Source organism: Hirsutella rhossiliensis (genome assembly GCF_020360975.1).
Source record: "Hirsutella rhossiliensis strain HR02 chromosome Unknown scaffold00002, whole genome shotgun sequence".
NCBI lineage: Eukaryota > Fungi > Ascomycota > Sordariomycetes > Hypocreales > Ophiocordycipitaceae > Hirsutella > Hirsutella rhossiliensis.
The window spans coordinates 5,134,155-5,159,487 of NW_025408668.1; the positions used below are offsets into that span (position 1 = coordinate 5,134,155).

The following is a 25,333-nucleotide window of genomic DNA, read 5'->3' on the forward strand; positions in this document are numbered from 1 at the left end:
ATTGACCTGTCCGGGCTCGAAAAGCCTCTCGACGCCGACATGGCAGCGTCCGGCCGCGTCGGCGCAGAGGCCTCGGGCATAGACGCCGCCGCCGGCCCCGGCGCAAGGCCATCCATGTCTCGTCGGCGGTCCGACTCCATCGACGGGCTCTCGCCGACCTGGGCGCGCACCAGCGGCGATGGCGAGCTTGAGAACGAGCCCCTCATGGACCCTAACCTGCCGGATGACGAGTTCGAGCTCATGGACCGCTCACGCCCCGACGAGGACGGCCTGCTCGCCGACGACGAGCTCAAGGTGCCCGGGCAGGATGCCGAGCTATCTGGCCAGCAAGAGGACTCGCCCTACCCCGAGGTCCGCGCCGCCATCCGCAACTACGATGAGGACCTCGCCTGCAACACGGTCCGCGCCTGGGTCATTGGCCTGTCCCTCGTCGTCGTCGGCGCCTCCATGAACACCCTCTTCTCCCTCCGCCAGCCCTCCATCTCCATCGGCTCACTCGTCGGTCAGATCATCGCCTGGCCCCTCGGCCACGCCTGGGCACGCTTCCTGCCCGACGCCCGCTTCAACACCCTCGGCCTGCGCTGGCGCCTCAACCCGGGTCCCTTTACCGTCAAGGAGCACAGCGTCATCGGCGTCATGGCCAGCGTCTCCTTTTCCGTCGCCTACTCCACCGACATTATCCTCGCCCAGCTCGTCTTTTACAAGCAAAATTTTGGCCTCCCCTTTCAGCTCCTCCTCACCATCTCGACGCAGTCCATCGGCTACGGCATTGCCGGTGTCATGCGCAAATTCCTAGGTTGGCCTTGTCCCCTTTTGCTTCCCTGTCCACCCTGAGCTGACTCGTTCTCCACGGACAAGTGTATCCGGCATCCATGATTTGGCCCGGCATCCTTGTCGCCGTCACGCTCATGAATGCCATGTATGAGCAAAACGACCTGCCCAACCCGTCCATCGTCGGAGGCTCCATGCCCCGGTTCCGCTGGTTCCTCGTCGTCACCGTCGCCTCCTTCTTCTACTACTTCATCCCCGGCTTCCTAGCCCAGTGCCTGAGCGTCTTTGCCTTTGCCACCTGGATCGCCCCGCAGAGCGCCGTCGTCAACCAGCTCTTTGGCGGCACCACTGGCCTGTCGCTCGTGCCCATCACCTTTGACTGGACCCAGATCGCTGGCTGGGTCGGCTCGCCTCTGATCCCTCCTTGGTAAGACGCCCCCTTTTGCCTCCTCGATTCCCGGCTCGTTTCTTACAGCGCCAGGTACGCCATTGCCAACGTCTTGATCGGCGTCGCCCTCTTCTACGTCGTCGGCTCATCGGTACTGCACTACTCGGGCGCGTGGTACGCCCAGTTCCTGCCCATGAGCGACGCCAACACGTACGACAACACGGGCCAGCCATACAACACCACGCGCGTCCTCAACCCCGACTTCACCCTCAACGAGCAGGCGTACAAGGACTATTCCCCGCTCTTCATCAGGTACGCCGGCTCTCCAGGAGGCGTAGCCCTTGGCTGACCGAAACAGCACGACTTTTGCCATTGCATACGGACTCGCGTTTGCGTCCATCTCGTCGCTTATCGTCCATACCTTTCTGCACTACCGCAAGCAGATCTGGAGGCAATACAAAAACAGCACCGGCGAGAAGCCCGACATCCACATGAAGCTCATGAGCAAGTATGACGAGGCCCCGACCTGGTGGTACATGTCTCTCTTTGCCACCGTTGGTCGCCCTCCTGAAACCACGTTCATGTCATGGGGGCTGGCGGCTAACTTTTGTGCAGATGCTCGTGTTGGGGCTTTACACCGTCCTGGCGTATCCCACCCAGCTCTCCTGGTGGGCGTTTCTGCTGGCCGTGGCCATCTCCTACGGGTTCGCCTTGCCCATCGGCATCATCGAGGCCGTGACCAACAACCAGATCGGCCTGAATGTCCTCACCGAGTTTGTCTACGGCTACATCCAGCCGGGCAGGCCGTTGGCCCTGATGATGCAAGTCGCCCCGTTCCGTCCTTTCCGTGCCGATTCAGAGCCAGGATTCCGATAGAATAAGAAGAGAGGACTGACTTGGCAGGAACAGTTTCAAAACCTTTGGTTTCATCACAATGTACGTGTCTTCCTGCCTGCTGCTCTTACAATAGGAAATAATAGGCCGTGCCGCTGACTTCCCCAAAGGTCGCAAGCGCTGCGGTTCATCTCGGACCTCAAGTTTGGTCACTACATGAAGATTCCACCGAGGACCATGTTTTGGGCTCAAGTTGTCGCCACGACGCTGTCGTGCTTTGTCCAGGTCGCCGTACTTAACCTGGCCATTGGCGGCATAGACAACATCTGCGACACCCAGCAGCGGGACCGCTTCACCTGTCCCGGCGGCCGCGTCTTCTTTTCCGGTAATCCTCTTTCCCAATTCCCCCCTCCTCCCTCACCCCAACACACGCACATATATGGTCACTGACACACCCCCCAGCATCCGTCATCTGGGGCCTCATCGGCCCCGACCGCATGTTCTCCCCCGGACGCATCTACTCGGGCCTCTTCATCTTCTTCATCCTCGGCGCCGTCACCCCCGTCGCCATCTACTACGCCGCCAAGCGGTATCCCAGGTTGCCGCTGCGGTACCTCATGGCACCGCTCATCTTTGGCGGCGCCGGCGCCATCCCGCCCGCCACGCCGCTCAACTTCTTCTCGTGGGGGCTCGTTGGCTTCATCTTCCAGTACTGGATCAAGAACCGCCACGCTGCGTGGTGGAGCCGCCTCAACTTCCTCACCTCGTGCGGCCTCGACCTCGGCCTTGCCATTGGTACCTTGTTCGTCTTCTTCGCCTTTTCCATGCATGGCGTCGAGCCGCCTCAGTGGTGGGGGAACACCATCGTCGCCACCACCATGGACGTCCAGGGCACAGCGGTGAGGGCAAAGGTGGAGGCAGGCCAGCATTTTGGCCCCGAGTTGTGGTAGCAGAGGCTTGCCTGACCACTGGGGTAACCTCGTTTGTGGGCGTGCGTTGGGAAAAAAGCGGCCATTGTAGGCCAGGCATTTAGATGCAGCACCGATGCATTTTGGACAAACGGCGTTTGGATACGTGATGGAGAGATGCCTCCATTAGTCTAATATCGTATAGTTACAGGAGACTCAAGGAGAGGGCTGTTGAGAAGAAGATTAAGAAGGCTCAGCGTCACAGGACCAGCCGCCCAGGTTCCTCTTCCAGAATCAACTTGCACCGCTCCAGGAATACTTGGGCCCTCTGCTCCTCCTCCTTGGGCACAACAAGCGTGAAGACGTTGGCGCCGCTCGACAGCCCCGGGACATGGGGGGCGGCAGGTTTCTTGGGCGCAGACTTGCGGCTGCTGGGGCCGGCCAGCTCATCGATGATATCGACGGCCTTCCTAGACCGGGGTTGCGGCGGAGGAGCGAGCATCGACGCGTGGGGGATGGCAGATATTTGGGGCAGGTAGACGCCGCGGGAGCCTGCCGCCTTGACTTTGTCGAGTCCGAGGATCTGAACGAAAAGCTCGGCGGAGGACGGCTTGCGGGAGATGAGGGGAAGGTCGTCGTTGGCGACCTCGGCGGCCCTGCTGATAAAGGTCGAGAGCGGCAGGAAGACGCCGAGCGTTTCCTGGATCTTCCTCTGCACCTCGACGGCCTTGGCGAGCGACACGGGGACATTGATGCGCAGAGGCTGCGGCGCAGCGACTTCCCGCGACCCGGCACCCTTGGCGGGGGCGGGCTTCAACGGGGCGACCTTGATGTTGCTCAGGTCGAGATGGGACAGCTTCTCGAGGCGGGACGAGACGGTCGACGGGGCTTCGGCGTTGATAGTGCCGACAAAGGCCAGCACGTCGCCCTTGAGCAGCCGTCCACCGGGCCCGGTTGGGGCGATGGTGGCGACGTCGTCGGGGCCGAGGCCGTGTTGCTTGACGAGGTGCTCGACGGCGGGCATGAGGGGGTACTTTTGCTCGTGCTTCTTGTCGCTGCTCGACGATGTACGACTCGCCGCCCGGGCGGGCTCCGATTCGCTCCGGTTCGTCGTCGTGGGCGGGGCCGAGGACTGTTGCTCGGGAGCGGCCTGCTGCTGCTTGGGCGATTCGTCGGCGGGCATCTCCAGGGCGGAAACGTCGTCGCCCGCGTCGGCGACGACGGCGATGCGCGAGCCGACCTGGACCGACTTGCTGCCGTCGTGGGAGAGAATCTTCATCATGACGCCGTCGTCCTGGGCCTCGACGTCCATGGTGGCCTTGTCCGTCTCAATCTCGAGCAGCACGTCGCCGGCGCTGAAGGGCTGGCCGTCCTTGACCTTCCAGGCGGCAATGTTGCCCTCGGTCATGGTGGGCGAGAGGGCGGGCATGGTGAAGTTGTGCGCGGCGAGGCATCGTGCCGAGGTGGCGAGCCCTGCAGGAAAGTCGACCGGAGTCTTGCGTCAGCAAACGGGTGGTAGCAAGCATTCGCCTCTCGCGTCTCTCGCAATTGTCCAAACATACCACGCGTGGCGGCGGCTCGACGGCTGGCGACGCGGGCCGAAGCACGGCACACGGCCGAGAGCGACGAGGCCATTTGGAAGAGGCTCGATTGGGCGGGCAAGAGGCGGCGCAGATGAGTCGGGGTGCGTTGCGACCGTCGAGGCCCCAAGAGGTGACGTTGAGGATTGCATCGTGTGCAAAAGAGCGTCTGGAGCAATGTTGGGACAGCGGGCGCCGATGCTGGGCGGACGGGGCTACGAGGTACCGGTACCTGCGTTGGCGGATGAAGAAACTACTGCTCAGCACTTACGGCAGAGAAGCTGGCTTAAACTGCTCCGTCCGGCACATTGGATAGGTCTCAGTACATACCGAGCCCGGCACCGCATCATCCCTGTCTAGCGCGTCGGCCAGGTCCCTGGCAGCCTCGACTTTTTTTTCTTCCACGCATCGGAACAACCACCGGGCTGGCCTCGACCGTCCTCGCGACCAAGCCTTTGATGGCCGCAGGCTCATGACGACATCCTGCAAGCTGAACCCCCCAGTGGCCCCCGTCCGTCGTCTCTACCGAGCACCCGTCGTCGTCGGCAATGGCTAGCTTGGCGAGGCGCCTCCTGTTCCCCTGCGGCAGGCAGAGCTTCCTCCGACCCCGGCCCCGGCTCCAGGCCGCCGTCGAACCGCAAGCCACGAGCGCGACCCGTTTCTTCACCACGTCCCTCCGCCTCCGAGCCGCCGCGCCCAAGTCTGCGAAGCCTCTGCCACGCGTCTCGAAAGCCAAGGCGCCGGCGGCATCACCTGCTCCGGCCGCCGCGCAGCAGGCCACGACCCTCGCGCCGAGCCGATATGCTTTCATCAAGCACCTCGCGACCAAGCCGACACCTACTCTCCTCTACGAGGCGCCGTCGCACTTTTGGTTCTACTTTGGCTGCTGGACCAGCGGGCTGACGCTGATATCCTGGACCGTGTTTACGGGCCCGACCGTCGTCAACCAGCCCGAGGGCGTGCCCAAATGGGTCGGCGTCGTCTACGGCGTGGCCTACGTCCTCCTCGGCTGCATGGGCTTCTACCTCATCAGTAAGACGCCCAACATTGTCGGCTCCATCCGCGTGCTGCCCGCCGCCTCCGGGGCCGCCAGCGGCCCGGTCCTCGAGGTCAGCGTCAAGCGCATGATGCCGCTGCTGGCCCCCAAGGTGATGACGGCGAGCCTGGACAAGGTGGCGCTCAAGTCGCGCTTCTCGCTGCCGGACGAGTACGTTCCGGAGCTGAAGCGCCTCGAGCACCAGCGCACGGAGAAGGCGCGGCGCGCGGAGCTGCGCAGGATCGACGTGGCCAACCTCCTGACAATGCCGTTCCGCCGGATGGGCCGCGGGCTTGTCAACATGTTTCGGGGCGTCAAAGCGGCGTGGACGGACCTGGGGCTCGGGCTCATACGGGTGGACGGCAAGGAGTTCAAGGTGGACGTGATGCGGGGGTTTTCGCACGACGGGTTCCGCACGCTGGAGCGCCTCGTCAAGATAGGGTGGAAATGACGCGGTTGCTTTGCCGGTGGTCGATGCATGTATCACTCGGAGCCAACGGCCTCGGTCCTGGAGCGGCTGGAAGGGAGTGCGCGGCCGAGTGTCGCTCGGATATGCGAGGCCCGAGTCGGGCGACGAGGAGCATACCAGGTACGACTAGAGGAAAAGAAGGGAAGCACATATACCTAGACAGAGCAGCCAATGCGTACCCACGATGCTACCCACGTGTCTGCACACCTTTTATCACCGGAGCAGGCTGCATGACGCAGCATCCAGAGGGGAACACACCGCTGGAGCCTCCCACTCAGCCACGGTGGCAGTTGGCAAGGTGGTTGAGGAAATGTGATATGCTTGGCACAGCATGTGACTCGGCGATGCTGTAGGCAACAGAGCGAGGCGGAGCAATTGGCGAGTGGCGAGGGAGGGGGGGAGACAAAGGCGGCGGGCGCACAGAGCCACGGCGTGGTGGATGGTGGTGGAGACGATGCATGCACGCGAGGAGCGTCGAGGATAGGCATTCGCATGTAAAGTTTTTTTTTATTTTTTTAAAAAGGGCCTATATTCGGATTGGGGCCGGAAATGCGCGGTCGTCGGTGCTTGGCAGATTGCGAATCCAACGGCTCAAGGGGGTGCGGCGCTTACAGCTCGGACATGGGTCTTCAAGATGCAGCATGGGATTGACTGCTACCGTGGCTGCTGGTGGAGAGACGCGGCCATGATGCCACATGCACGCACTGTAAGGGATAGAGAGAGATAGGTATCCGTATACATACTTGTTGGTATAGTCGCGCAAACGCGGGGCCTTGCTCAGACGGGGGATGCAAAAGCAAAAGAGATATTTGTATCCGTACGTACACACAGCACAGAGTGCAACTCGACCCGAATGCCATGACGCACTTTTTTCCCACACCGGCATCGTGACGTGTTGGGGGAGGAAAGTGGGCTAGGAAGGTGGGCGAGGAAGGTGGGCGAGCAAAGATGCCGAGGCGGTCTAGAGACAGAGACAGAGACAGAGACAGCCGCAGGTGGCGCGTGGGGTGGGGGGGCAGCGAAGGAGAAGCAGCAGAAGCTGATAAATGACGACGATGACGAAGCTCGCGAGGTTCCTTCTCACACACCGGTACTTCGCTGTACGTTGGTTGGCATATATACAGTATTACAGTATATCTGCATGGACATGGAGTCTGGTGATGGCTGGAATGTGCGGTGCGGCGGAGAAGAAAGAACATGGTGCATCTACGGGATGGGGATGTGCTCTCTCTGCATTGGGCCTCTGCCGAATCGCATCCGCTTCTCCTGCCCCCCCTCCCCTCCCCCCTTTGCCCGGCGCCGGCGGCTATCGGCCTCGCAAGCAGGGACCCTTATGAGCTGACGAAACGACGTCTCATTCATTACTAAGATGCATATGGCTTGTTTAGAGATTAGGGGATGGACGAGAGAGAGCGTCGAGGCACACCGCCGAAACTCTAGACCCACGCAACGCGCGCGCGCACACACACACGCGCACACTCGCACGCAACTGGCACTTTGACACTCACACACACACACACACACACACGCATGCACGATTTTTGCTGATCCCCTAGTCATCCATCCATCCATCCATCCATCCAAGCCACCCCGGCCGTCGTTTGTTTTCCCGTTTGAGGAGCAACTCCTTCATCGCAAGAGGTGGATCATCGCCCCCGATCATCAACGACTTACACGTCAAGCGCGCCCCCTCGGATTATTACTCGTGCAGCCAGCCATGTAACTTGCAATACAAAATACAATCCTTGAAGAGCCTTGTCGCCGCCACTGATCAGCCACCCTCTTCTCCCTTATTCGTCGTCGTCGCAGCCAAAGCTCCCCCCACCGCTCCTCCAACACGGTCCGTCGTGGCGTTTCCCCGTCCCCATTCGCCCCCCTTCCCTCACGGGATGACGATGCAATTCTGCTTCGGGGCTTCCCCATACGGGCGGGCCATCTAGACGGTCCCGGGGGCTACTGCATCTACAGCTGTTGGTTTCCGTGCACAAGCCTCTCCCAATGCGCCTCTCGGTACGGAGTAGGCTGGACATGCATGCCGAGGAGGCACCGTTGCTGTTGTCATGTTGTCTTGGCTGATTATACGCCGTACCCGTGTGTATGTAGCTTGCAGAGTTTTCAGCAGGTATGTAAGTTATGGGCAGCTCGGCCGCCTCGGTGCAGACGCCCGGTATTCGCCGCAAGGCTCTCGTCCGTGGAGCTGCGTCGGATCGCAGCCCGAAGGGCCAGGCTGGGAAAGAAAGAGTCTCGAGGGCAAGCGCCCAGAGCTGCAAGCAAATCAATCAGTCGCATCCAGGGCGCAGAGACGTGGTATGCACAGCACGGAAAGTATTTCTAGCAGATTGGCCTGCAAGCATCCAATGCATCGCCGACTCTTTCTGGAAGACGCGGGGCGCCATGCGTTGGCTTGGGCTGCCGGGTAGTTATCCAGGGTTAATTACAGGAGAGGTACTCCCCCACCCCCAGAACGAAAAGCCTTGTCGTGTAATTACTGTAATGCACCGTGGGTGCGGCCAATAGACTGCATAGTCATGGCCTCGTCGGTCGATGCGCGCGAATCGAGAGCAGGCTCCCCCAGACAGGGGCCAACCCGGTCGACGCCAAGTTTCCCGGACACTGACGCCCAGGGGAGGGGGCGGAAGCACAAACCACGAACGACTCGTTGGCGTGTTGCACAGGGCCAAAACGGTGCCGCGGGTTTGGACTGCCGTCGGCCGGGCGCGCACGCCTTTGTGAAACCGAGTTGCGTGGCGCTTGCTGATGCCAATCATGTCTGCGCGGCGCTCTGGATGGAGGCCTTGGGTCCTGTCCGATATACATTCTGCACTGTACAGTACCTACCTTACGGTGCAATGTCAGAGTTCGGGTGTCTGTCTTGTACTGTAGATACAGTTACAGTATGTACTGTACTCCGTACACAAGGCATGATCTGCGTCTTGGCGAACTGAGCCTCAACCGGCCCCGGGTGCCAAGACAGGCAAAAAGCGCCGATACCGTCCAGTCCAACTCACCGCGTCCTGCCCTGTTTATCCCCCATCATACCCGGGGGGGCACATAAACCCTGGTTGATGCGTGTGTGTGGGAACGAATAGAGCGGGCGACCATGGTTGGACAGCGGTTTCCCCGTTGCCGTGCAAGCTATTTCGTTTTTTTTAACGTTTCCTGCGAGTCGAGATGAGGATGCAAGTACCGGCGACTTGGCCAGCATCTGTCTCTGGTGTGCGGAGGGGTCGCAGGGGAGGGGGGAGGGGGGGGCCCTTGGCAGGCACAATGACATGTCAATGGGTCACCCTCCGCTGTTCTCATGGCGCGCCCCCCCTTTTCTTGTCCGGCCCGTGTCGACGACAGGTGGGGGAACCAGGAGCGCTGACCCCGGATTCCCGCGACTGATGATGCCCGCGACGGTGCCGTCGGTGAATGATCGCGTGAGCGGGTGGTGGTGAGCGCCGGGCGGGCCATTCGCGGCATCACCTGTCGCGCTAAGGGGCCATTTTGAGACCGGGCTGCTTGCCGCTGCTGTTGGGGCACGACTCGGCCGGGAAAGCGGGGGACCAGGGGGTCGGTCGCAAGGAAGCTCTCACGACGCTCTTGCTGGCGGCGACCGAGAAATGAGCGGCGCCTCGCGACCCTGACAAGGCGCTGTGCGACGTCGGCAGGCATGGAGCATACAGTACACTCACTCACTGTACGGACACTTAGTACCAAGTAAACTCGCAGCAAGCCGCCGGGCCGTGGCCGTTGGTTCGGCAAAGGTAGGTACAGACATGTTGGCGATTTGGCGGATTGCCGGTGTACGGCACACCCAGTATATAACCCAGTATATATAGATAAGCCGACAGTCCTCGATGGGTGCATTTTTCGGCACTAGCCGACGCTGCTGCGGGCAAGAGACCAAAGATGGTGGTCATGATGGGTGGCTGACATTTCTTTTTGGATCCAAGACCTCCCCGTGCCGGATTTATGCGTCCACATAATAGCCCACCATGATGCCTCGATACGGGCGAGTCGTCACGCCCGTTGCCGAGGGCTGCCCGCCTGCAGAGTACGTACAATATGTAGTCAATCAAAGCTGCGGCAAGCATCGGTGGTGTGGTTTGCGCTCCGTGGGCTGATGGAGGCGCGGAAGCTGCCACGACTTGCTTGTCCTTTTTCTTCCCGGCCTTGATCGGACTGGAGCGTGGGCCAAGAGAGAGAGGCCTTTTGCATATGGCACGCGGCCTTTTCCGTCTCTACCCCGACGTCACCTCCGGTCAAAGTACGCCGAGCCAAGTCCCTTATCCGGATACCTCCCCGGCGCACTCGACAAGGCCGACTCGAGAGGTCTCGACTCGGCAAATCATCAAGGTCGGTACCCGCTGCCCAGGTACCTCACCTCGCGTGTGGGGTAGCGTGAGAGGCGGGCACGAGACAGCGGGGGAGGCGTTTCGATGGCTCGCAGCATCGTCGACTGAGAATCATCTGGGTGCCCACGGACATCTGCCGTCAACTCGGGTCGCACAACCTTGCTTGGCACAGCGAGCCAGTCTTGGGTCTGGGCGGCCCCTCCTCTCCACCCGCGCCCCAAAGCCGGCGCCAAGGAGGAGCCGTCTGAAGCGCTGAAGAGGTCCCCCAATCCGAGCCTCTTGCACGCTACGACGGCCTTGGCGTGGACGGACCGGCCATTGTGCGCCGCGCGGCAGGGGTTGCTCCAACGTCCAACGCCCAACGCCGGCGAATGCGTCGTCGTTAAATCAGAGTGGCGACTCCACCGCCGTCGCCGTGCGCCTCCCGCGATGCCGCCATTTCCTTGTTCCTGTTGCCTTCTTGATTCCCATCAGCGGCTGGCCGCCGCCGTCGTCGCGATAGGACTGGAATTCTGCCGACGCGTTGGGCGCGCTCGATGAGCTCCCCGGGGACTTGTTGACGAGCCAAGACAGCCCCGGGGTCTCGAACGTGGCGTGCCTCTGCGAACACGATCCGCGACGCCACTGCGCGTCAAATATAGCCCGCGGTTCGCTGGTGAATCAGAAACAGAACAAAAAGTCGCACGCTTTGCCAAGTAATCCAGCGAAACGTGCTGGCAGACAGAGACATTGCGTCCGAGACAGGACGGGAAGGGAAAAAGAGACGATGGCCCACGGTCGTCAATTTGGAAAGCAATGTCATGGCAGAGACGTCGTCTGGCTGCAAGTGCTAATGCACGGGACCCTTGGCAGCCAAGATTGCCCACCCGATGATTCGCTGTTGGGTGGCTGGTGCGTGCAGTTCCAACTGATGAGGTGCTTGTCCATCCACCACCCGCCCAGGGCGGCAGTGGGTGCGCCGGCTCGCCTGACTGGCTGACCTCTTGCATTACTGCATTACAGGCAGAGGCACCGAGATAGGTACCGTACCCATTGCGGCGAGCACTGTAGATATCTCGAGTCCTCACCACTCTCGTGCACTCTCCACATCAAACCGTCGTGCCCGGGGCATGCATGCAAGGCGAGAGAGGTCGAGAGGGCGTAAACCCGTCGACCACGGTGCCCTCAAGTCATTTTCCTGCCTCGGTCAGCACTTCTGCTGCACTTTTGCTGCATCTGTTACATGCGGCACTCCTGGGCAAGGCCCGCATCCCCTGGACTTGCTCAAGTAGCCGGTACTTGTGGTCCCCAGGGCGCCCCCCCCTCCGTTGGGACCTGTGACTGCACGCAAGTCAGCAGGGCGCTGGGACCGAGCCCGAGGTGCCCGCCGGGGCGACCGGGGCCCTGGCTGTAATCCAGACTAGCGGCGTGCGAGCATGATACCTGTGCGAGTAAGGCTAAGGGCACCCTGCAAGTACCGCGCCATGTACTGTGCCCTACAGCGAGGTACATTAGCAGCCGAGGACCCCTCTCCTTCTGGACCCCGGCCTCTCCTCTCCTCGTCAACTTTCCTCTCTTCCACTTCTTCCCCCGTCCAACCGCTGCTTTTGCTGGCAACGGGCAGTGTAAAAAAAGGGACTCACGATACCGCCCTCTCTCGCCAGGCCCTCCTCGTGGCGCTTGCTCGCTGTCGGCCTCGGTCTCATGCGCTCTGCTCGCTGCTCTGCTCGCTGCTCAGCATTGCCGCCCTACTAGGCTCGGTGAGTGGTCGCTGTTGTTGCGCTGTTTTGTTCTCCGCCCATCCTTGTCACGGCTTTCCCACCTCGCAACCGCCCCCGTTTGTTTTTCTTGCTTGGCCCCATGTTGTTTTCTTCCCCTTTCCTCCTCTCGAGTTACCCTCTTCCTTCTCTCTCTTGGCCTGGTCGCTCTCAGCTGTGCTGCCTCGTTTGCCCGTGTTCTGCAACCCGCCCTTTTCCCCCTCGTCGACCCGCCGCGCGCGTTATCTCGAGGCCCGCCTCCCTCGCCCTGTTTGCCTGACCGCCAGCTGCCTCGTCCTCCCTCGTGTGCTCCGTGACAGTGCTGGCGACTCGGCCTTCACCAACGGTCGCAGCATACGTGAGATTTTCCCGCCCGGCATTGTGCAACGCCCGCATTACCCTTGCTAGCCATCGATCCCCTTTGTTGTCGCCTGGCCTGCGCTTGTTCAAAGCCGCACCATTCTTTTTTTATCCACCGCCGGCTTCCCCTCTCTCTCCAACCTGGCCAGCCCTTGTTTGCTCCCTTTTTCACACTTTCCCACTTCCTGCGACGTCGTTTTCGAGTGTAAATTGTCAAGCGCGCCCTCTCTCTTCGCTCCTTGGCTAACCAGGTTGGCGCTTGTCAGTCCACATCCACTCCCCACGCTGTGCCGCCCTGCGAGCTGGCTGTAAAGAGCATCTCCTGGCTCTCTCCTCGGCGCTTTACTCGCGATACCGACCGTCCCTGTCCGGACCGCTTTTCGATGCATAGCCAAACGTGAAAGGGGGCCACAGTCATGGATTCCGAAGACGGAGAGTACTTCACCAAGGTACGTGGGAATTTTGGGCGACTCGGGAGCGGAAATGCTGACGCCTTCCCAGCAATTGGCCGCCTTTGTGCGAACCCACGAAAAGGCCCTCGCCAATGCCCTGCAGTTCCAGCGCCGAGAGGTCCGTCACCGCGCCTCCCAGAGCACGAGCGCGGCCACTCTCACGCAGCCTCCTCCATTGCCCGAGCGACCCTCGACCTCCTCCTCGACCTCAAACTCTCTAGCTGCCGCCTTCTCCTTCGGCCCCATCAACTTTACCTCTCACAACGTCAAGTCGGCCAAGCTCGCCCTGACTCCCCACCACCTCTTCTATCTGCTTTCCCGCATCGAGGAGCTCGGCATCAATGTCGGGCCCATGAAGGTGCGCCTCGAGAATCTCCACGAGTCTTCCAACAACTATGTCTCGTTTCTCGGCAACACTGGGCGGTCCAGGAGCCGCAGCTCCGACGTTGGCTCCATTCACTCCGTTTCTAGCATGCGGAGCGTCATGTCGGGCATGTCGGCCCTGTGGGCGAGCTTCGGCATCGGAGCCAGCATCTCGGCGGCCCGGACGGAGCGCCACAAGGCCGCCGTCCAAGCTGATCTGAAATACCTCTACTCTGCCTTTACCAAGATACCTTGCCTGCGGCTGGCGCCCGACTGGCGGGCCCGCTTGATTCGTGGCTACGAGGAGTTTCCCTTTGACTCGGCCGTGCCCCTCTACGTGTTCAAGAACTTGCAGGCTCTCGAGGTCAATAGCATCGACTTCCGGCAATTCTTTGGCTGGGATCGGCTGGCGGACCAGCTCCGGTCCCTCAGCCTGCGACACGCCGGCATCGAAGACCCCGCCGACATCCTCATCGACATCGTCTTGGACGACATGGACAAGAGGCGCCGGAGGACGTCCAAGTCGCAGTCCTCCCCTACCGCGACCCTGGCCTCCAACAATAGCCCTCGGAGAAGCCCTACGATACCCCATCCCGACCTCATCCGAGCTGCCTCGGCCCCCGGGTCCCCGGACGCCCGAAGCGCTCTCGCCGAGCTGCGTGTCGGCTCCATGACGCCGAGCGAGCCAGCAGTGGAGGACACCGACGCCTCCGATGCCACGAGAACGTCGTTTGCCCGCGATGACACGGACGGGAACCCTCGATCCCCGACCAAGCGCTCGCGGCCGCGAAGCAGCTCCCCGACACGCCCCGCCAGTTCGAGGAACCACTCATCCAACGTGCGGACCTCGCAGCGCATCAAGCGTTCCGGCTCCGGAAGCTCGCATTCGAGCATGTCAGACTCTTGGCACCACCACGCCCGAGGGAGCTCCAGCAACCTTTTGGCCATGGGCATTTTGCCCGCGTCCAAGTGGCGCTTTCTGCGTCATCTCAGCCTCGCGGACAACGCCATCACCTCCATCCAGTCCACGAGCTTGGCGCCCCTCTCAAACACCCTCTTCTCGCTCGACCTGTCCTCGAACCTTTTCGGCCAGATCCCCGATAGCCTGGCAACCCTTACCGCGCTCCGAGCTCTGAATCTCTCGCATTGCATGATCGACTCTCTCCACTCCCTCACACGGAATCCACTGCCCGCCATCACTGCGCTAAACTTGCGCGCCAACAGGCTTCAGTCCCTCGCCGGTGTCGAGAAGCTGTACCCCTTGGAGAGGTTGGATCTGCGGGACAACAGACTGACCGATCCTCTCGAGCTAGCGAGGCTGACCGGAATCCCCGACCTTCGCGAAATCTGGGTCGAGGGCAATCCTTTTACACGGACGCACAAAGACTATCGGACGACCATATTCAACCTGTTTCGGGCAACCCCGGGGTACACCGTGGACATTGTCATTGACGGATGTGGCCCCAGCTATAGCGAGAGGCGTCTCCTGATCGAGCGGGCCCCCATTCCGGACTCGGTTCCCGTGGTCAAGCCCAAGTCCGCCGACGCGCCCGCCGCTGTCGAGGTCAGCAAGCCTACCATCGTCTACGGGGCGCCAAAAGAGCCCAGTGTCTTGCGCAAGGAGAGGCCAACGCCGAAGACGGTGACGAGTGAGATCAACACTGGTTCGGCGCGGCGCCGCAAGGCCTCAAAGAGACGCATCGTTGATTTGGCCAGGGGCGACGCCGTTGCGCCTCTACTGTCCGTTGACTTGCGAAATGAGGCGCCGCCAACGCCCGACATCAAGGTCGCGGCGATTTCGCCACCCGGCAACTATCGCATCTCTCGCCCCGCCGAGTCTGTCCTGCTGCCCCCCGTGATTACGTCGGAGAGCCGCAGCGGCCCGCCGGCTGTCAACCCCGACCTTCTCTCGCCAGACAAGGTCCTGGGGTTCGACACGAGCGGCGCCCTCGCCGCTGGCATGGAGTCGCAAGACTGGGACGTCGGTGGTGAGGTATACCGACGCAAGATTCAGACACTGCGCGACCGAGTCGGAAGCGGCTACCTCAGCGTCTTGAGCGAAGAGAGCTGGGACGGAACAAGCAGCTTCAACGCCGCGGGCTCCCCCTCCGTTCCACCGCTGCGGGCTGGGCACATGTCGAGTAATGCTCTGCCCACCCAGGCGGTTCACAGCGGCCGAACAGTGGGCTAGTTTGTACATTTTGTCTTTATCTTGTTTTTCTTTTTCGACTCCGTGGCACCCCGGCCTGGAGGTGACATGATACCCTGGATGATACCCCTCTACCCCTTGAACCCTGTTGTGTTGTTACAACTCTGCCCTTGGATTCGGGCATGCCGGCCCCACCCCGCCGGCTGTCAGACACTGGCTGGTCGATTCTCATGTTCGTTGGTTGTGTTGGCGACTGGTTGGTCGCAAGTACGAGTAACGGAATGGTATCACGGAGCATAGCGACGACGGCGTTTGGGCTCGACCGGAATGAGTGCGCTCAGCCCTCTATAACCCGCCACCAACTTTTCTCAGTGCGCCCGGTTATGTCTTTAGAGCTTTTCTTTCAGGTTCGCGACCGTTGAACACGCAGGATGCTTGCCAGAGAAGGACGGAAGTTGCTGTGAGATGCGGCTGTGCGAACTTGGCCCTTGGTTTCTCTTCTCTTTTCTTGTCAGAAGATGTGCTCTTATCGGCTGGGAATGGTGCCCGTGGGTTTCGCGGCTCTGATGACAGCCGATTGTGAGATTGGCTCGGAAATTTTGGGATTTGGCCGGGCACCGCGGGCTCGGGGCTTGCGAGCATCGGAGCAGGCTTGCTTTCTAAATGGCCAAGAAGTAGCGTAGACGGATCTAATGCACGTGGGCTCTGAGCTCTGCACTCAAGTGAATTTTTTCCAGTGCATCGTTGTAGCCACTCTTATTTTGGCCTGCTGACTTTTTGCCAATGTCTATGCTCCAGCTGCCTTGGGGAGTGAGAGTTTCTCGGGGGCCGAGTGAGACGACGCTGCCCAGGCAGTGATTGGACAAGCCGAGGCAGTGTTTGGGTGCAAATTAAGTTATGTCGTGTCCTTTGCCAGGTGTGTGCTCTGGACTTGGCAGTGAATGAGCCTGTGGGTTCTCCGAACAAACTTGTCGGCGACGGGCAGGGCGCAGGAATAACAGCGGCATAAAATTGCTCGGACTGAAGACTGCAGTGGCCCTGCACGAGCTCGGGGATGCAAGCTTCCCCGGTTGGCGCCACAGGGATCTGAATCTTATCTGAGATTTCGAAGGCGATCTAGACAGTCCCGATGACACGGCCCGACCAAGCATATGCATGTGCTGCAGAGCATGTAGAGAGGCACTCTCGATTTGAGCCACGCGACGGCCACGTAGTGGATCGGGCACTGCCGAGATGGGTCCCGAGATGGGTCCCGTGCCGGGGTTTCCCGTCGCACGGAGCCGCGGGCGGGAGACGGGTTTTTTTGCTGGGCGGCTACGAGAGCCATTGAGCTTGGGCCGGCTCGATGAAGATGGAGAGCATGTTACTTGCCATTGAGGACGAACTGGCGGGGAAGAAGGGGATCTGGAGAGGAGTCGAGGTAGCTTGGCAGGCGCCGGTAAGGGCATCGTGAGGCAGCCGGGATTGAGGCCCGGCTTCCCCGGACTCTGGCGACATTGGCCGGGGGCCCGCAGCTGGAGCGCGTCGGGAGGTGCTGACTCACCCTTTGTGGGATGCTTTGTACGGATACGGAGTACTCCATACATGGGTACGTACCCTTGCACCCTGCAGCTGCAGCTGCACCAGTCCCAAGGGTGGTCCGTGCACCAGCGCGTTGTCTGTTTTTCGCCCGCCTTCCGACGCCGAGCCGCAGCCGACGTCACGTCTCCTCCTGATGCCTCCTCCTGCCATCGACGGCGCGCCAACAGGGTCCCCTTACCGGTTCACGACTGCTTCGTGGGCAAATCTGAGCTCATCTTCCTCGTCGGCGGCTTTCAAATGATCGTCTACCCCGCCCCATCCCGTGACGAGTGCGCGCGCACCCCCTAGCAACCTCCGCTCTTACCTCGTCCTTGATTCAGCCCGTCCACATCGCTTCCATCGAAAAGTCCCCCCTCCTCCCGGCGCAACAAGGCGACGGCGGACCGCGCTGACACATATGGCTCCAACGTCGCCCACGCCTCGACGAACTCCCACGGGCCGCCGTCGAGGCCGTCCTCCCGGCACGACCAATGCTGCACGAGCCGCGAGACAGGCCTCCCTAGCGGCGGCGGCGGCTGCTGCTACTGCCACGACTGCGTCTCCGTCGTCAGAGCCACCTTCTAAAAGACGTCGCTATGTGCCAGGAGGACCTGGAGGCGGCGGACGCTTCCTCGAATCGGAAAACCCCGGCACCCCCCTCGCGGCCGGCCCTGCAACCGTATCGAGGGCCAGGACTGCCGGACACGACCTTGTCAACGGAGATACCCCGTCCGCCCTTCCCCGACGCGAGAGGAGCACGCGCACACGAGCCGCCGCGAGCGAAGACCTGGAGGAGATGCGGTGGGGCTCTGCTGCCGCCATGGCCGCCTCGGTGAAGCAGGCCGAGGACTACAAGCCTCGCGAGGAGCGGGGCTGGGAAGAGTTCCACCCCAACCTCGACATTGAGCAGCCCTTCATCGTCTTCACCGCCGAGGAGGTGGACGGCGCCCCGCACGTCGCGCCTAGCACACCGGCGATGCAGACACCGGGCACGCCCAGAGCCACCGCCTCGATGACGCCGTCGAGACAGGTAAAGCCTGCGTCCACGGGTAACACGCCTAATCCGCAGGACAAGCAGGACCCGAATCCCTTTGATGTGTCCAACGGGACCCCGTCGCGGCGCCCCCGGCGGCAGCATCGCGACGTGGTGAGCTTCTACGGGGCTCGCTCCGTCGACTTTGCCACCACCCCAAAGACGCCCAAGATACTACCCATACAGAACCAGACTCCGAAAGAGCGACTCGACCTGAAGCTGCCATCCTATCGCAAGACGAACCGCATCGAGCTCTTTGAGAGCAAGACGTTTGGCCAAGCGCGCTATGTCGACAAGTCGATGAGCAATGTTGGCTATCAAGAGAGTGATCACTTCATTCGCCCTGACGCGACCCTGATCAAGGCCATTGACGGCAATGCCGAGGACGAGGCGGACCAGTCGACGACGACTCCAAAGGCGGATGACCACGCCCCCCACTATAGACTTGGACGTGTCGAATACGACATGGACGAGCAAGACGACATGTGGCTGGAGCAATTCAACGCTCAGCGCAAGCAGAACGAGCTCGAGGCCATCACCAGAGAGGTGTTTGAGATTACCATGACCAAGATTGAAAAGGAGTGGCACGCCCTGGAGAAACGGATACCCAAGCCAAACCCCAAGCCCCCCCAGACGCACCGGCCACGGTCCAGCTCCGCTGCCGCCGTCAACGGCGAGACGCAGGCGGGCGACGAGCCAGACAGCAAGTGCGCGGTGTGCGACGACGGGGACTGCGAAAACACAAACGCCATCGTCTTTTGCGACGGCTGCAACCTGGCCGTCCACCAAGAGTGCTACGGCGTGCCCTTTATCCCCGAAGGCCAGTGGCTGTGTCGAAAGTGCCAGCTCTGCGGCCGCGGAGTGCCTGTGAGCTACACCGCCCACCCTGTCCCTGTCCCCGCATGCGCTAACCAAGGCCCTGACAGACGTGCATCTTCTGCCCCAACACCGACGGGGCCTTCAAGCAGACCAACTCGTCCAAGTGGGCTCACCTGCTCTGCGCCATGTGGATTCCCGAAATCTCGCTCGGCAACCACACCTTTATGGAGCCCGTCATGGATGTGGAAAAGGTGCCCAAGACGAGGTGGAAGCTTTCTTGCTACATTTGCCATCAGAGGATGGGAGCGTGCATCCAGTGCGGAAACAAGAATTGCTATCAGGCCTTTCATGTTACCTGCGCCAGGAGGGCTCGCCTCTTTCTTAAGATGAAGACGAGCCAGGGCGCGCTCGCGGTCCTGGACGGCGGCATGGTGCTCAAAGCGTTTTGCAATAAGCACTGCCCCCTCGACTACGCCCAGGAGAACAATGTTCATCAAGCCACCCGGGTGGCCAAGAAGTTCTACAAGCGGAACATGAGGGGCCGCATCTGGGCGGACAACTACGCCATTGCCAATGTCATTGCCGCCCAGCACCGCAATGCCATCACCGAGCACCCTCCAGACGAGTCCCAGATGACAGGGGCCAAGAACTCGGCCGTGCTTGGCGACAAGAAAAAGGGCGGTCAGCCCCCCAAGAACCTGTGGAAGCTACCGTCCGGGGCCCCCATCATCCCGCAGGCCGTCTTTGACGTGGTCGAGGCTTCCATCCAGCGCTTCCCCTTTAGGAAACGAAAGGATTTCCTGAGCGAAGCGTGTCGCTACTGGACCCTGAAGCGGGAGGCGCGGCGCGGCGCTGCCTTGCTCAAGCGCTTGCAGCTCCAGATGGAGACGTTTTCCTCCATGGAGCTGACGAGGCGGAACTTTGCCTCGATGGGTCCCGGCGGCAAGGCGCGGCTGGCACGACGCATCGAGTTTGGCCAGAGCATCATCCGAGACCTCGAGCAACTCAGGATGCTCTCCGAGGAGGTGGTGCAGCGCGAACAGATGAAGGTGGACGCGGCCGAGCTCGAGCAAGACTTTGTTGACGAATGCTACTTTCCCGTAGCGAAGCTCCTTGCGCCGGCGATTGAGAAGGCGACATCGTACGTGGCGCCCCTGCGACTGAAACACGAAGAGGAAAATGCTGACTGGGGATGATGCTCTCGTAGGCTGGACAAGAACCTCTTCGCCAAGGGCTTGGCTGGGGTGCAAACCCGCATAGAAAAGCGGTTCTACGTGACGGCGCTTTCTTTTGCTCAGGACCTCGGGGACATAATTGGCGAGGGCATTGCGACGGCGCCCAGGGTGGAGGAGGTTGCCGAGCAGCGCTTCGAAGCGGCAGACGCGGCGCCGCCCAAGAGCGCCTTCACGGACATTCGCGAACGCCGGAAGCTGGGGAAGCGGATCCTCAAGGCCGTGCAGCCGTATCTCGAGACGGCATTGCGGGTCGAGTCCGAGATTTCGAACAAGCCGTACGAGAACCTGCAAAAGGAGTTGGAGACGCTGGTGGACGCGAGTGTCGACGCGGCGCGGGCGTCTGCCGGCGGTGAGTTGAAGCGCGAGGGCGAAGAAGAGGAAGACACCATCATGGTGGACGCGCCCAACTCATCCGAGATTACGGTCAAGAGCGCGTTCCGCGGTACAGTCACCGCCGCCGCCGAGGCCGACGCCATGGACACGGCCGAAGATGGCGAGGGTCAGGATGGCGGCAACATCGAGGTCAACACGTCTGGGCTGGGCATCGTCAATCAAGGCGCCTCGGAAGCGATCGAGGTCTCGCTGCGCAAGAGCAAGAGAGGTTCGGCGAGCAACGGAGTCGACCCGTCCGAGACTCCGCCCGCGAGCCACGGGTTCCCAGCGTTGGCGCGCCCAGAGCAGCCGGGGCCGCCCACACCCCCCCAATCCAACGGCAGCTTTGGCAAGGAGCCCGGCGACTCGCTAGCCGAGGGGGGCATCCTCTGGTACCTCAAGACGATGAAGCCCGTTGGCACGTCCATCCTGAGCGAGCACTGGGCCGCGGGACGGGACGCGGTGCGGATGCTGAGCGAAGACCTGACGGACCTGGACGACGAGGAGCTCCGGGGCCTCGGGGCCGATGTGGACGAGGCCGTGGCAGCCGCGGCCATGGATACGGAGCCGACGGTGGACACTGTGGTGAGCACCAGCAAGAGCAAGGCGAGTAGCAAAGCCAGGAAGCGGCGGGCGTCGGGGAGAAGACGATGATGGCGAGGGAGGAAGCACGTGTACCATTACAGCCGTTGTGGCTTGGCTCTGGCCCCCTTTTTATTCTTTTCTTTTTTTTTTCCTCATGACTATATGCCGAGTGCGGAGCTACTAGGCTTTGGGCGTCGAGGGTTGGTCTGCAATCCGGAGGCATGGCACTTTTTCTTGTTCTTGTTTGCTGCTTACATTGGCGCTGGGAGGTTGCAAGCGGGAGCCCTTGGGCCGGGAGGCAGGGTTTTTTTTTTCGCAAGGCATTTGCCGAGAGGGGCGGGGTTATTATATGTGTATACACAAATGAGTACTTTGGAGCCCTTGTATGAGTAGAAGAGCATATCGATTCAGTGCCGACGAGGGTGACTTTGCGCGCGAGTTGGATGGCGGCCGTGAGCGTGCGTCTACGGGCACTTTTTACTTGCGGTGTGCTGTGACACTGCTAGCTCGAGGTGCGGTGGTGGTATGGATGGGACGAAGCGATGCAAGGGGCTAAAGGAGTTTTGCATGCACTACGACTCGTATAATAAATGTACGCGCATGTGCAGAGTATGTGAAGCGACGGGCCATGATTCATCTACATAGACGACCAAAGGCAAACTGGCCGACGGGATTCGAGAGGGTGGGACTGCGGGCGGCCATCGGGAGACGGCGATGATGCTGTAGGAGGACCATGGACGAAGTAAAGGTCATGGACGGTAGCCAGAAGGAGAAGGCGAGAGAGGGAGGCAGGCTGTGGATGGATCCTTTTTCGTTGATGCAAGTCGCCTCTTTTCTTCTTTTTTTCTCAAGGTCATTTTTGGGAGACAGTATGGTAGTATATGCTCAGTCACAGGTCTTCGGGGGAAGCGTCACGGCAGTGTCTCGGAGGGGAGTTGATGCTGGTTGTTGGCTGAGCCGAGGGACATGAGATGGAGTGAGGGAAGGACGGGTGAGTGGTGGACGCCATGCTGGGTCTGCAGGTTGGAAGCCCAAGGTCTTCCTTCTAACCACATACTTGCAAAGCGTCATCTGGACCTGTACACTCGGCATCGACTGCATGTCTGTGCGTGGCCCCGGGAGGGTCGGTGTGGTCGACGTGGATGAGAGTGAGCCTGGCGGACTCGAGGGAGGCAAAGCCAAGGCAGGGAAAAAGTAACTCTGGCACGCAGCACCACGGCGAGCGTCGTACCGGACGGACATTGCGCGACTGCCAAGCAAAGGGCGAGAGGTAAAAGGCCATGATGAGCGGTTCTGGAACAAGGAAGACAACGACAAGCGCCCGGGGCCTCTGGGCGAGCTACGACTTATTGGTGGACAAGTCGGCGTATACTTTGTAGTGAAGATGCTCTATTCCGCTTTCGCACCAGGTTGGCATGCAAATACGGCGCCCGATAGCACGCCGCTCTCACGAACAAAGACGCAGAGATGTCGGAGATGTCTCCCGGTTTCTCTTGCTGGCGACGAGGGGAAGAAGGATGATGTCGACGGGCGCACAGGGCGGGTGGGCATGGGCGCATGTTGGACTCCGAAGCACTGTAACTCCACTGCCTTACCGGGGAGGTGCAGCTGCTGGGTAACCGGGGCAGCAGCTCCAGCACGGGCGGGACTGGAAGCTACGGGGTGCCACCCTGTCGGCAGGCCCAGGGGGCTCCATGGGCACAGCACAGCACAGCACAGCACAGCACAGCGCTGGCCAGCCACAGGTAGGAGGCACTGGCGACAAGCAGGCACTGGGCGACAAGCAGGCACTGGCAACACTGTGCCTGCGCTGTGGCTCAGGTGTCTGTCTCCCCGGCCACGCCTCGCCAGACATTTCTCTTCCTTTCCTACACCCCCCCGAGCGAGACAGAAGATTAAGGGAAAGATTAAAAAAATAACACAGACGCACACGCGCATACATTTCTCTCTCGCGACGCTGCAACACTCTGCCTCGCCGAGAGCAAGAGAAAAGGCGTTCCGAGGCCCAACCAACCCGCACCAGTACAGCGCCGCAAAGCACCGCAACCGCACGGCTCGGCACAGCCAAGCCCACTCGGAAAAGCGAAGCGCCCCAACGCAATCCCTCGACGCTGCCCTCTGCGCCGCCCTCTGCGCTGCCCTCTGCGCTGCCCTCTGCGCCCCCTCTCCTCCTTCTCTTCCTCCTCCCTTGGCGGAGAGAAAAGCGGTTTTTTCCCCCTCACAACCACCTTCGAGCGAGCCCACTTCGACGAGCTCTTTCTGACGACTGCGAATATCGGCCATCGACTGTTCATTCAGCGACTCAAGATACTTTTTTTGTCATTCTTCCTCTCTTGGCCATCCCGCCTCTCCCATCTCGACGCGACGAGGCCACAACAGCCTTTTCCACTGCCGCCACTTGGTCATCGCTGCCCAGGCGAAAAAGACGACGACGACTACGACGACGACGCTCAGGTATCCCCTGAAGCTCTCCGCAGCCGACGAAGCCGACGAGGCCATCTCACCACGACCCCGCGACAGGCGCCCGCATCTGCTCCATCCACGCCTTGTGTGCAGCAGCTTTCGACATAGACGCTCGTTTCCCGCCTCGATATAGGGCCCTATTCAGAGCTGTCGCCTCCTTGTCCGTGAGTAGGTCCCCCTCTTTCTCCCGCCCCAGGTAGCCGCTTTTTTTTCCTGCCCTGGCGCCCTCTCTCGCTCTCGCCCCCTTCCGCGTGTCCCCGCGCGCGCCGGCCGACTGCTTGGACAGACGACCAAGAAAAATTCTCGTCACCTCATTTGCCGCTCGTCTTCCTTCGCACCCGACGCCCGCTTCGTCCACCTTGGCCCCCGCACCTCGATTGGCTGCTTCTTTTCGGTGCAGGCTGACGTCGGAAACGCAGATTGCCGCAGTGCATCGTACCCGGTCGCCCCTAGCCCTCTCTCGCTGGTTGCACCACAAGGCTCCCCCCCCAACCGCCGCTGCCGCCACGTCCCGCACGTCGGGTCTGCTCCTCGCCGCCTCGTCTCCCACGCGCAGCCGCCCATCCCCCCGGTCCGCCCAGGGAGCTCTCCACAATGGCAGACCAACATGAGGTCGATCTCGACTCCATAATCGACCGCCTGCTTGAGGTGCGAGGCAGCCGCCCCGGTAAGCAGGTCCAGCTGCTCGAGGCCGAGATCCGATATCTCTGCACTAAGGCGCGCGAGATCTTCATCTCCCAGCCCATCCTGCTCGAGCTCGAGGCTCCCATCAAGGTATGCTCCCCCGTCCCTCAGCCCATTGCTCGGCTGACGCGGCAACCCCTCCCAGATTTGCGGCGACATCCACGGGCAATACTACGACTTGTTGCGACTCTTCGAGTACGGCGGGTTTCCCCCCGAGGCCAACTACCTCTTCCTCGGCGACTATGTCGACCGCGGCAAGCAGTCGCTCGAGACAATCTGCCTCTTGCTCGCCTACAAGATCAAGTACCCGGAAAACTTCTTCATCCTGCGCGGCAACCACGAGTGCGCTTCCATCAACCGCATCTACGGCTTCTACGACGAGTGCAAGCGCCGCTACAACATCAAGCTTTGGAAGACATTTACGGACTGCTTCAACTGCCTCCCCATCGCCGCCATCATCGACGAGAAAATCTTCACCATGCACGGTGGTCTGAGCCCCGACCTCAACTCGATGGAGCAGATTCGCCGCGTCATGCGGCCCACGGACGTAAGTGCACTCGGCGCTCTTGCCTCTGACCATTATGTTTTGTCGCTTGACCACTCAGGCCGCATCTTCCGTCCTCTGGTCTTGTTCGTGTCCGCGGGGCTCGGGCTAACCTCGATCCCAGATTCCCGACTGCGGCCTGCTCTGCGACTTGCTCTGGTCCGACCCCGACAAGGACATTACTGGATGGAGCGAAAACGACCGTGGCGTCTCCTTCACCTTTGGCCCCGACGTGGTGTCGCGATTCCTGCAAAAGCATGACATGGATCTCATCTGCCGCGCCCACCAGGTCGTCGAAGACGGGTACGAGTTCTTCTCCAAGAGACAGCTCGTGACTCTGTTCAGCGCCCCCAACTACTGCGGAGAGTTTGACAACGCGGGTGCCATGATGAGCGTGGACGAGAGCCTGCTCTGCTCGTTCCAGGTCGGTCTATTCGCCTACCTCGTGTCGCCCGACGGTTGCTAACCCGTTTCCTCGACAGATCCTTAAGCCTGCTGAGAAGAAACAAAAGTACGTGTACGGTGGTCTTGGGAGCGGAAGCAAACGAGTCACTCCTAAAGCCAAATCCAAGAATTGAGCGCGTTTATACGAACTTGATGTTCTCCCTCTAGGTTCGGACGACGTTGAACAACCAGCGGCCCGGCTCGGCGG

The 25,333-nt window shown here is 61.1% G+C and overlaps 6 protein-coding genes across 6 annotated transcripts; 5 read left to right on the top strand and 1 right to left on the bottom strand.

Moving 5' to 3' along the window:
- Positions 1–39: 39 nt before the first annotated feature.
- Positions 40–2,943, top strand: HRG_02160 (OPT oligopeptide transporter protein; the record flags this gene model as incomplete). Its single annotated transcript, XM_044860631.1, has 8 exons — positions 40–796; positions 859–1,198; positions 1,247–1,471; positions 1,518–1,713; positions 1,775–1,980; positions 2,063–2,095; positions 2,164–2,378; positions 2,456–2,943. The coding sequence occupies 8 exons, from the start codon at positions 40–42 to the stop codon at positions 2,941–2,943; spliced, it is 2,460 nt and encodes an 819-aa protein (XP_044724264.1).
- A 217-nt stretch (positions 2,944–3,160) lies between these two features.
- HRG_02161 (biotin-requiring enzyme domain-containing protein) lies at positions 3,161–4,536 on the bottom strand (the record flags this gene model as incomplete). Its single annotated transcript, XM_044860632.1, has 2 exons — positions 3,161–4,374; positions 4,464–4,536. 2 exons carry the CDS (start codon positions 4,534–4,536, stop codon positions 3,161–3,163), a joined length of 1,287 nt encoding a protein of 428 aa, XP_044724265.1.
- A 493-nt stretch (positions 4,537–5,029) lies between these two features.
- Positions 5,030–5,968, top strand: HRG_02162 (uncharacterized protein; the record flags this gene model as incomplete). The annotated part of the gene is made up of 1 exon (XM_044860633.1): positions 5,030–5,968. The coding sequence occupies one exon, from the start codon at positions 5,030–5,032 to the stop codon at positions 5,966–5,968; it is 939 nt and encodes a 312-aa protein (XP_044724266.1).
- Positions 5,969–12,838: 6,870 nt separating this feature from the next.
- HRG_02163 (leucine rich repeat domain-containing protein) lies at positions 12,839–15,428 on the top strand (the record flags this gene model as incomplete). The annotated part of the gene is made up of 5 exons (XM_044860634.1): positions 12,839–12,871; positions 12,924–12,992; positions 13,041–13,861; positions 13,919–14,801; positions 14,859–15,428. The coding sequence occupies 5 exons, from the start codon at positions 12,839–12,841 to the stop codon at positions 15,426–15,428; spliced, it is 2,376 nt and encodes a 791-aa protein (XP_044724267.1).
- Positions 15,429–17,364: 1,936 nt separating this feature from the next.
- HRG_02164 (PHD-zinc-finger like domain-containing protein) lies at positions 17,365–21,059 on the top strand (the record flags this gene model as incomplete). The annotated part of the gene is made up of 6 exons (XM_044860635.1): positions 17,365–17,428; positions 17,471–17,901; positions 17,977–18,288; positions 18,343–18,846; positions 18,906–19,939; positions 20,006–21,059. 6 exons carry the CDS (start codon positions 17,365–17,367, stop codon positions 21,057–21,059), a joined length of 3,399 nt encoding a protein of 1,132 aa, XP_044724268.1.
- Positions 21,060–24,047: 2,988 nt separating this feature from the next.
- HRG_02165 (calcineurin-like phosphoesterase domain-containing protein) lies at positions 24,048–25,259 on the top strand (the record flags this gene model as incomplete). The annotated part of the gene is made up of 4 exons (XM_044860636.1): positions 24,048–24,227; positions 24,283–24,684; positions 24,806–25,105; positions 25,164–25,259. The coding sequence occupies 4 exons, from the start codon at positions 24,048–24,050 to the stop codon at positions 25,257–25,259; spliced, it is 978 nt and encodes a 325-aa protein (XP_044724269.1).
- Positions 25,260–25,333: the final 74 nt, after the last annotated feature.